The sequence below is a fragment of the Mesocricetus auratus genome, unplaced genomic scaffold (assembly GCF_017639785.1).
Source record: "Mesocricetus auratus isolate SY011 unplaced genomic scaffold, BCM_Maur_2.0 Super-Scaffold_100038, whole genome shotgun sequence".
Lineage (NCBI taxonomy): Eukaryota > Metazoa > Chordata > Mammalia > Rodentia > Cricetidae > Mesocricetus > Mesocricetus auratus.
The window spans coordinates 11,438,190-11,448,474 of NW_024429216.1; the positions used below are offsets into that span (position 1 = coordinate 11,438,190).

At 61.9% G+C, this 10,285-nt stretch overlaps 1 protein-coding gene across 6 annotated transcripts; it reads right to left on the minus strand.

Annotated features, from left to right (window-relative positions):
* Window positions 1–6: 6 nt before the first annotated feature.
* Dmpk (DM1 protein kinase) lies at window positions 7–9,882 on the minus strand. Of its 6 annotated transcripts, none has more exons than XM_005086292.4 (15): window positions 9,562–9,882; window positions 7,781–7,872; window positions 7,487–7,570; window positions 7,301–7,396; window positions 6,888–7,036; window positions 6,618–6,711; window positions 6,199–6,399; window positions 5,654–5,902; window positions 4,908–4,993; window positions 2,624–2,735; window positions 1,834–1,991; window positions 1,660–1,757; window positions 1,452–1,498; window positions 1,072–1,157; window positions 7–831 (listed from the first exon to the last, which is right to left on the minus strand). In XM_005086292.4, the coding sequence occupies exons 1-15, from the start codon at window positions 9,719–9,721 to the stop codon at window positions 684–686; spliced, it is 1,860 nt and encodes a 619-aa protein (XP_005086349.1). In that variant the 5' UTR covers window positions 9,722–9,882; the 3' UTR covers window positions 7–683. The 6 variants fall into 6 exon arrangements, with proteins under 6 accessions (XP_005086349.1, XP_012980912.1, XP_021078862.1 ...); XM_013125458.3 differs by having other exon boundaries at window positions 1,072–1,161; XM_021223203.2 differs by having other exon boundaries at window positions 5,639–5,902.
* Between the last annotated feature and the right edge of the window lie 403 nt (window positions 9,883–10,285).

Genomic DNA, 10,285 nt, shown 5'->3' on the forward strand with positions numbered 1-10,285 from the left:
AGCAGCTTCGGGCAGACCGGAAAGTACTTTATTCGCCAGGCTCGGGGGTGGGGACAAAATAAATACCGAGGAATGTCGAGTCTCAGTGCATCCAAAACGTGGGTCCCGGAGTCTGCCAGTGAGCCGGAGGACAAGGTCAATAAATACCCACACTGCTTTGGGGGACGTGTGCGTGCAGCCGTGACTCCGACGGCGGCGCTTGTGAGGAAGGGGTCGTAGCAACCCCTAGAGGCGGAGCTGCCCGAAGCCGAAGGCTCCCGAGGGAGCTGGCCGAGGTCGTGCTGATCGTCTGCTGTGGGAACGGGACGTCCCCGAGGTCAGGGGCTGGTGCGCAAGCGTTTACGGTTTGTGACCAGTGGCTGGAGGCGGGAAGCGTGACATCGGACGGCCTGAGCAGTTTGCCTATCCACGTCGGGGCTGAGCGAAGAAGAGTGGTCGGCGAATGTCCCCGCGTCGAAGCCGCCAGCCCTGCAGGAACCGGGTTCCTGCGCACGGGTCCTGCTCCTCCCTCCCCGGCCGCCAGGGGGCGGGCCCGGATCACGGGAGAGGAGCCGGGTGGGGACCCAAGCTCGCAGAGGCGTGGAGGGGGTGGCTGGAGGGGAGATTTGGGCGCAGAGACGCTCTGGGCCGGTCCCAAGTCAGCCGGCTGTCCGCGGGCGTCTAGATGAAAGGTGGCTGGAGTCTCAGGGCTCAGGGGGCGAAGGTGGCTCCCGGGAAACACCAGACTGGGACACAGGCCACCAGCCCAGTGCAGCCCAGTGTGGCGGCAGCAGCCAGAGCAGCGGCGAACAGGAGCAGGCAACGCGCCTCGGATAGGCCAGGCCTAAGGACCTGCAGGCAAGAGGGCGAGCTCAGCGTCGGGCTGCAGGGGGCCGCCCAGCCTGGGCCCGGAGATGGGCCGAGGATCCATTGGCCACCTCGTGGCGGCCAGTGTCGACTGGCCGCCCGGTCACCCCCCCTCCCTGCGGTGCGCCGAGCTCCGCAGAGGCTCAGCGAAGCGGTGGTGACACTCGGTGGGCGGAGCGAGGCGGAAGCCCGGGAGTGACAGTGCCGGGAGGGCTGGGGACATACCCTGGCAGGGAGCAGCAGGTGACGGCGGTGCATGGGGCCTGGCCCCACCAGCGGGCACTGGCCCAGAGCCACGGCCGGGGGGCCATCTAGCTGGAGAGAGAAGGGATAGGTGACCCGATCGGAGCCCAGCTCGGCCCCGCCGCCCTCAGCAGCAGGGCAAGAGGCAGTACGGGGAGTCAGGGCCAGAACGGGAATCTACAAGTTCCTCTGGGGAGGATGCGGCCAAGGGCCTGAGTGCGGCATTACTGGTGGACAGCCTCAGGCTGAGAGAAGGGCGTCCTCCTCCTGGAGCCCACAAGGAGGGCGAGCCCTACCCGTGGCCGGGGACATGGGCTGTGGGTAGCAGATCTGAGTGGGCATGGGGAAGACAGGGGTCTTACATGGGAAGGTGGATCCGTGGCCCAGGGACCGGGGACCCCCATGACAGCTGCAAGGAGAAGAGAGGTGGATGGCGCGTGGAGGGCGGAGGCGGGCGGTGGCTCGGCGTGCCCCAGCCTGGGCCCCTCCCCTGTCCCAAGTGTCCACACCCCCGGCACAGCCCCATCTTCACCCAGTGCCCTCCTGGCCTGGGCCGGGTGAGGGACTCGCCTGGGGCTCCCGGAGCCTGCAGCATCTCCATCCGCTCCTGCAGCTGACGGACGTGAGCCTCCAGGTCCCGGTTCCGGACCTCGGCCTCCTGCAGTTGGCTGCAGGAAGACAACAAGGTGAGCCAGCCCGCAGGCCGAGGGACTGAGCTCGCTGCCACCCCGCACCGACCCCGACCTGGAGAAGCTCTGGTTGGCAGTGCGGATGGCCTCCAGCTCGCGGCTCAGGCTCTGCCGGGTGAGAACCTCCTCCTCCAGGGCTTCCTGGAGCTCCCGCAGCGTCACCACGGTCTCTGCCTCAGCTGCGGGGACAGCAGCTGGCTCCGCCACTTGGGCCTGTAGTGGGGATGGAGTTCGGGACCACCACTGGGCCCTGTCCCACACACCCTTCCCCTGGCCTCGGCTCTGGTACCCCAGCAGCTTCTGGGACAGGCAGCACAGGAACTGAGCGGCTGGCATCGGAACTCGAGTGTGTCCCCCCAGATTCCACAGTGCTTCAGGCTAACCTGTGGCTTTACCCACAGCCGCCCCTCCTCCTTCCAAGTACCCACCCAACCCGTAGCTTTTTAAGGAACCAGCACCCCAGCTGATGGGCTCTGACCTTGCTCTCCAACTGACAAGGACCCCCAACTCAGCCTCCTCGGGGTGGTCAGCAGCTGACTGGTGTTGCTTTTGGACCCCACGCCCATGCCAGGAGAGCATCTACCTCCCCTCCAAGCTGTGTTCCCTACTTCTCTTTGGTATCTTTTGCTGGCACACAGGGTCTCATTTCGTAAGCCAAGCAAGCCTTGCCTCTGGGCTCCTTCTGCCTGTTGTTCATGAGTAGCCAGGACCGCAGGACATGCTGCTGGGTCTCACCCAAGCAGCAGCCTAGCCCTGTAGGGCAATGTCCTGCAAAGCGCTGGCCTTGGCATGGCAGGTGCACCCCCCCAGCAGGCTCTGGTCGGTCCCCTCCTCTGCCCACTCACCACTGGATCCGGGGGCGACACTGGAGGCTCCAAGCTAAGCACTTGCAAGTCTGCCTCGGGCAACTGCAGGGCCTCCAGTTCCATAGGGGTGGGGTCCGGGACCTCAGTGTCTCTGAGAAGAGGAAGAGGCTACCATCAGGCATCTGGGGCTCAAGGAGGAGCAGAGTGGAGAGAGCAGACTGTCGACAGCCCCTCTCGTGCCTAGCAAAGCCCCGCTGCCAGGGCTGTTACCGGCTGGCTCTCCAGAGGGAGGGCTGTACCCCATCCTGTCCTAACTAGCAGGGGATGTGCGTCCTGACGTTTAACTTTCTGGTCTGGGACATGCCTGGCGGTGAGCACCTGTGCAAGCTTCCTCTAAGCGTTCCCTGCTTCCCAGGTAACTTGGGCAATGGAGGTTCAGCCGAGGACCTCACACATGATAGTCAGTTCCCTCAGTTGTTGACAGGCTTTCTCTGCATAGCCCTGGCCGTCCCGGAACTTACTCTGTAGACCAGGCTAGCCTTGAACTCAGAGACTGCCCGGCTCTGCCTCCCCGAGTATTGGGATTAAAGGCGTGCGACATGCCAGGTTAGGATTTTTTTTTAAGGTTTATTATTGTCTTTAGTACTTTAAATCCTTGTCTTTCCTTTGAGACAAGAATTCATGTAGGCTGGCCTGGAACTTGCTATAGCTAATGACGACTGTGCATTTTTGATCTTCCTGTCATCAGGTCCCCGGTGCTGGGATGACAGGTGTGAGTCACCATGTATACATCACACAGTGCTGAGGCCAAGCAGAGCCCAGAACCCTCTGCGTGCCAGCAAGGGCTCTACGGACTGAGCGCAGCCCCAGCACTAAGGCCACACTCGCAGCCCAGGAAGCACTGACTTATTTTCTTCTTCTCTTTGAAGCACTGTCTTATTTCTTCTCTTTCTTCTTCTTCTTTTTTTTTTTTTTGAGACCAAGGTCTTACTGTGTACCCCAGGCAGGCCTTGAACTTGTGACCCTCCTGTCTCCACTCCCCCAGTACTGGGGCTGCAGGTGTGTCCCACACTTGCCTGACCAATAAGGAATTTAATTATTTTTGGTGTTCTGAGGCAAGTTCTCACTCTGTAGCCTGGGCTGGCCTCCTTATGGTGGGGTTACAGGGTAGCCATCCTGCCTAGCAATAGTGGATGCTGTCTCTCTTCTGTTTCTTGAGACAGAGTATCTTGTAGCTCAGGTTGGTCTTAGACTCACTGTATAGCCCAGGATGGTCTTGAACTTCTGATTCTCCTGCCTCTACCCTCTAAGAGCTGGGATTACAGGTTTGTGCCACCACACCCAGCATAATGGATACTTTCAAAAGGCTTTACTGACGGGGCATGGTGGTACAAGCCCATAATCACAGCACTCTAAGGCTGTGAAAGCGATCCTGCCTCAGAAAACAAGACAAAAAACTTTTACAAAACTAAAAGTTGTTTTATTGTTAATGTGCTCCAATGAGTTCATGTTCTTAAAATAAGCTGTCAGATTCCGGGCCTGTTTCCTAAGAGCCTGGGTCCTATGACATGTCCTAGAATGAAAGTCAAGAGCTGGGAGAGTCTGGTAGGCTGAGTGTAAGATTCTTGGGTTATACAACTACATAAGAGAAAGACCCAGTCTCAAAAAAGCCAAACAAACCAAGGAAAGTGCGTGTGCATTCCTGTGCAGGCTAGTCCTGTCAGCCCCATACAAGCTGGAGTTAACAAAGAGAACACCCCCAAGCCTGGAGATGCTGGCGCACACCTTTAATCCCAGCACTGGGGGGGGGCAGGGACGGTCAGATCTGTCAGTGAGGCCAGCCTGGTCTACAGAGTGAGTTCCAGGGCAGCCAGGGCTATGCAGAGAAACCCTGTCTCAACAAAACAAAGCCAAACCCAACAAACTGAAAGCACTAAGCTTCAGACAAGCCTATAGAGCATTTTTAAATTAGTGTTTGATGGGAGGCCGAGCCCATTGTTGGTGGAGCTGTCACTGGGCTGAGTGAGTCGTGAGGAGCAGGCCGGTCAGCATCCCTCCATGGCCGCTGCATCAGCTCCCGCCTCCAGGTTCCTGCCCTGTTTCAGTTCCTGCCCTGATGTCCGTCAGTGATGGACTATGAATGATATGGACGTGCGAGCCAAATAAACCCTTTCCTCCCCAACCGGCTCATGGCGTTTCATCACAGCAACAGAAACCGTAACTGAGGCAGTTCCTAGGAGGCCCTGGCACCAAGAATAACCCTTTGAGGTGCTGGCTGAGGTGGCCTGCATACACACAGCAGCCAGTGGGCACTCACGCCTACCTGAGGGCCACACAGGAGTAGGAGTAACCCACGAAAGGCAGGTGGACCCCAAGTGGCATGTCTTTCTGCATGTCCGACAGGGTCTCCTACGGAAGAGATGCGGGCGTGGTCAGCAGTTTTCAGGGATGATCACAGTGTAACTGTCCCCACTAAGCCAACCCACGAGCTACGGTGTCCCCTCCCTCACTTTCTCTTGTATCCTGTTGCTTCTGGTTGGGACTCTGCCCACACATTTTCTGTACTGCATTGGGCCAAGGCAGGACCCAGTGCTCGTTAAAGAGAGCCCTGGCCTGAGAGAGGAGCTCCTGCCTCGCCCTGCACCCTTCCGGCCTCAGCTCAGTCTCCTCCAAGAACGCTCCGGCACCTTCCAGGGGCTCGGTCTCTTTGAGCCGTGCCGACAGTGAGACCGGTCCTTGAGAACTGTCACCGTGTCCTCAAGCCTGAGTGGGCACATAGCAGCGCTCTAGGATAATACTTTTGGATCCAAGGTCATCACTCCATTTTTTTTTTCCATTTTTCTTTCTGTTTTAAATGGTTTTTTAAGACAGGGTTCTGTGTAGCCCTGACTGGCCTGGAACTCACTGTGTAGACCAGGTTGGCCTTTACCCACCCGAGTCCACCTGCCTCTGCAGCCCCGGGACTGGATGTGTACCATCGCACGTAGCCAATCACCCCAGTTTTTATGGGCGGGGCGGGGTCCCCTCAGCCGCTCAGGAGCCGCAGGTACGTACCCCGCCCCCGCTCACCATGGCAGTGAGCCGGTCTTCCACCACATCGAAGTTGCACGTGTCCGTGGCCCCCTCGAAGTCTGGTGCAAAGGGGGGTACACTGTCTCGCAGGCCCTCCCAATCGAGGCCACAGAAGAACGGATGCTTCCGGAAATCGCCTGCCCCGCCTCGGCCCAGCCGTATCTCAGCGGGGCACAGCAGTCCCCGAATGAGATCCTGAGCTTCCTCAGGGACGCCGGCGGCTGCTAGGGGCAGAGACAAGTGCTCCTGCTCAGAAAGCAGAGAAAAGCAAGCGTCAGCTCTGGGCTGGGAGCTGGCTCAGCGGTTAAGAGCACTGGCTGCTCCTGCAGAGGACCCGGGTTCAATTCCCAGCACCCACGCGGCGGCTCACAAGAGTGTGTGTCCCCATTTCCAGGGGGTGGCATGCCCTCTGACTTTCATGGGCACACATACATGCAGCTAAAACACGTATACACACGTATAAAATACCTTCAAAAGAAAAGGCCAGCCTGGGAGCATGTGCCACCAAACCAGGCACCTTGCGCGGCTGCGCCTATGCTCACCTTGTAATGCACAATCTTGGCGTACGTCTCGGCTGTGGAGTCAGCGTAGAAGGGAGTCTGCCCGTAGAACATCTCATAGGCGAACACGCCCAGCGCCCACCAGTCACACTCGGGCCCGTAGCTGCCTGCCCCTCCGCCCACAGCCTGCAGAATCTCAGGAGACAGGTAGTCCGGGGTGCCCACAGCCACCAGCGACCTCACCTGTGCAACCAGACCTGGATGCTTAGGCCCTGCCCCTGACTGCCCAACCTGGAGCTCAGGACATCCCCGGCCAAGCTCCTCTCTAGCACGGCATCCAGCCTGCCCGACCCACGCTCCGTTCCCCGCCCCGCCCCGCCCCCTCCTGCACCGTCCGCCCCTGCACCGTCCGCCCCCTGAGCGGTGGGGGAGTTTCGCCAGGCCCTTCCCACCCACCGTACCATCCCATCCGGCTGTAGCTTGAGGCAGGAGCCGAAGTCCGCCAGGCGGATGTGCCCACAGCGGTCCAGCAGGATGTTGTCTGGCTTGATGTCCCTGTACACGGAGAAGAGGGAGGGTGCTTGAAAGACTGACCTCCCGGGTCCCACCGGGCTCGGTGCCGTTCCAGCCCCGCAGGGACCCCACTCCTGCCCCCAGCGGGGTCCAAACTCAAGGCACCCTCCCTTCCCGCACAGACTCTGCCACCCCTTCCGGGGCCCCGCCACGCCCACCTGTGCACGTAGCCCAGCCGGTGCACCGAGTCTATGGCCATGACAATCTCGGCCAGGTAGAAGCGCGCCATCTCGGCGGGGATCCGCTCCCCAAACTTGCTCAGCAGCGTTAGCAGGTCCCCGCCCACGTAGTATTCCATGACCAGGTACTGGGGGCGGGCGCGTCACAGGGGGTCGGTAGCCCCCGAGGCTCCCGAAGACACCCCGTCCCCAAGCACAGAGCCCTCCAGTGTGGGAGAGCGCCCCAGAGACAAGGCCAAACCGACAGCACCTCTGTTCCCAAGGCCGGTTCCGCCTCTGCCTGCCACACGGTGTCGCCCGCCCGCCCCCCAGGCTGCACCTCCCTGCTCGGGCTTCCTAGACTCGAGGGGGTGTGTCTGTCACTCCTTCCTGTCACCCCGCCCCGGGCTCACCAGGTAGTTCTCATCCTGGAAGGCGAAGTGCAGCTGCGTGACCCAGCGCCGGTCCCCTTTCACCAAGACGTCCCTTTCTTCCCGGAAGCACGACACCTGAGAGGGGGGACGGCTGCAGAGCTGAGCGGCTGCAGAGCTGAGCTGCGGGGGTGACGGCCCCGCCCCGGCCCCGCCCCCGCCCCGCACCTCGCCTCTCTTCAGCATGTCCCACTTATTCATGATCTTCATGGCATACACCTGGCCCGTCTGCTTCATCTTCACCACCGCTACCTGAAGGCGGAAGCGGGTTCACGGGGAAACCCGCCAGGCTCACCCGGACGGGGCTCCACCCAGCCTTAGCCACACCCCCTGCTCACACAGCACCCGCTGACCCCCCCAAGCCCCGCCCCCGCCTGGGGTTGAAGCTCATTCATCAATTTTAAGGCTCCGCCCCGGCTGCTATGCCCCTCCCACCCCAAGCAGAGCTGCACTGAGACTCACCTCACTGAATGCCCCGCGGCCAATCACCTTCAGAATCTCAAAGTCGTCCCTCCGCAGCCGGACCTCCTTAAGCCGTGCTGCAATGGGCTCCACTGGGGAGCGAGCGGGGACCAAAGGTTACCACAGCGCTCGAGCCAGGGTGGCCCCTCAGCCTCCCCTATGCCCTCAGCCTGATTTTAGCATCCTGCTTCCAAAGCCTCTGGATGGCTGGGGACCCAGAGCTGTTTCCACGGGGCTGCTCGCCCCAAAGGGAGGCAGAGGGAGGGGTGCGGTAGAAGCCGGAACCCAGTCCCTCCATCCCCACTCCATGTGAAGATCTGGGTGCTCAGTCGGGCCCCCGGGTCTCATCTAACGTCTGAGTCACGGCGTCAGTCAGCGGTGCCCAGCACGGCCAGCTGACTGCTCTTGGGGAGAACTGGGCGCGGACCCTGCGGGGGTGGGGCCCAGCCACCGGCACCCTGGACACTCCTGGGGCAAGCCTGGCCTCCAGGGGGGCAGGAGAGCCTTCCTAAGCCGCCCCAGGGCCTGAGCCCTGCCCGCGCGCGCTCGGCCGCTCCAGCAGGAGAGCGCGGCCAGGTCAGAGGCCGGGGGCAGAGCAGAGCGCGGCCAGGCTCCCTTGGGTGACGGTCAGGAGAGGGAGTGAGGAGGGGAGGACAGGGCCGGTGGGACCTGGAGGAGACAGAATGGGCCGCCCGAGAGGAGAAGACACAGCCAGGGCCAAGGCTGGGGGGTTGGGAGGAGAGCGTCAAAGCATTGAGCCCTTTTAAGGCAGCGGGAACCCAGGCCCCCTCCCCCGCCCAGGCCTGGCGGGGGAGGGGCCCCGGGATGCTGCTCAGGCCACAAAAGGACTGCTCCTTCCCAGAGGAACAGACCCCCACCCCCACCCCAGCTCTCAGTTTACCCTGCCAGCCCAGCCCTGTCCTCTGCAAAGGGAAGGTTGAAGGAGCCACTGAGGGCTGCAGAGGAGAAAGGTCCCCCACAAACTGAAAGGCCTAGCCCATGGCCTCCACCTTTCCATCTGTGAAATGGGGAGAAAGGGGAGGGTGACCTGGGCACAGAGACCAAGGACCAGGACCAGGACCCTTAATGACAGGCACAGAGCAACCAAAGTGTTATTTCTAGGGAAGTTGGGGCCAGGGGCAGATGAGGTCCAGGCCCACCCACTAGGCCTCAGAAGACCTCTGCAGAAGGGCATTTAACTCAGCAGGGGAGCGAGAGGCCTTGAGCTAGAACCGCGAAAGCAGGAGAGACGCCAAACGGGATCCCTAAATCTGGGCCACACGGTCTAGGAGGGACCACGATAGCAGGGATGGGCTGGAGTTGTTCCTCTTTAACTTGGGGGACAGAGGGGAGCTGGGTGGCGCCTGTCTGCCCGGCTGGCTCTCCCCCAGGGCCTCTGGGAGTCCCGGTGCCCTCCTAGCCCGTGGACACCTGTCAGGGCAGCTGGGAGCCAGACCCAACACCTGCCTACAGGCCGCACCCTAGCAGCTGCCCCACGTGCCCCTGCCCGCTCTGGGGAGCCAGGGAGGGCCGCAGAGCTCACTTGGGGGGGGAGGGTCCTTAGGGAACCCGCCAGGCCCCTATGTGGGTGCTGCGCCCACCCCGGCCTGCACACCCTGAGTCATGGCTGGCCTCCACCGACCCCAGTCTGCCCCACCAGGAGAACCTGGCGTCAAGGCCTCACCTCTGCCCGGGTCCCCACAGGAAGACCTCTCCAGGCCCCCCTGCCCCGAAGAGCCACCGCTGCCTTCCTCCACCCCAGGCCTCCTGCCCATACTCACCCCACTGCAAGAAGTCGGCCACATACTTGTCTTGGGCTAGGTGGGAGGCGCCCAGCTCCTGGTGGACGCCCAGGAGAAGGTCGAGCAGGGGCTCCAGCCCCAGGAAGCTGGGGTCCAGCGCCAGCTGCTGCAGCTGCCTCAGCCGCACCTCGGCTGACATGCTGGGCAGGCAGCACCATGGCCCCTCCCCGGGCCGCAGCTCGGGGTCTTCCCGTCACGGGGCCTGGCCGCCCCTGTCCAGGCCCCAGAACCCTGGCTGCATGTCCGCCTGTCCCTGACTATCCCTTGGGTCCCTCTGGCCAGTTCTAAGGCTGAGGCCTCCTCCTCTTTTCCCCACCCCTTGGCCCAGCCCCCCCTCCCGCCTCCCAGCTTTAACCCCTCCTGAGCCAACACCCCAACTCTCTGCTTCCAGGGCCCCCAAACTCTTCCGTGCCCAGTGTCAAGGGGCTGAGTAGCGCTGCAGAGACACCCGACGCCCCCACCCATGAGAGGGTGGGCACGGGAGTCGGGTGAGGTCGGTGCTCGGGTGAGCCTGTCTCGGCTCAGAGCTGGGAAGGGTGGGAAGGGACAGAGGCCAGGGGCAGCTTCTTCGTGACTCAGCAGTGGATTCCGACTTTGGGACAGTTAAATTTAGTCCCCATGCCTGCTGAATTACACGCCCCCCCTTTTTTGGCAGGAGGTGGGAGATCAGGAGGGATTTATCCAGCCACCAGGGCCAGGGGTG

Excerpts from the sequence above, each read along its gene's own strand:
- Dmpk (XM_021223203.2), bottom strand. The coding sequence starts at position 9,721 with ATGTCAGCCGAGGTGCGGCTGAGGCAGCTGCAGCAGCTGGCGCTGGAC. Across the intron at positions 7,873-9,561 it reads GGCCGACTTCTTGCAGTGGG|TGGAGCCCATTGCAGCACGG; the intron begins GTGAGTATGGGC and ends CTCGCTCCCCAG. Across the intron at positions 1,158-1,451 it reads CCACGGATCCACCTTCCCAT|ATGGCCCCCCGGCCGTGGCT; the intron begins GTAAGACCCCTG and ends CTCTCCAGCTAG.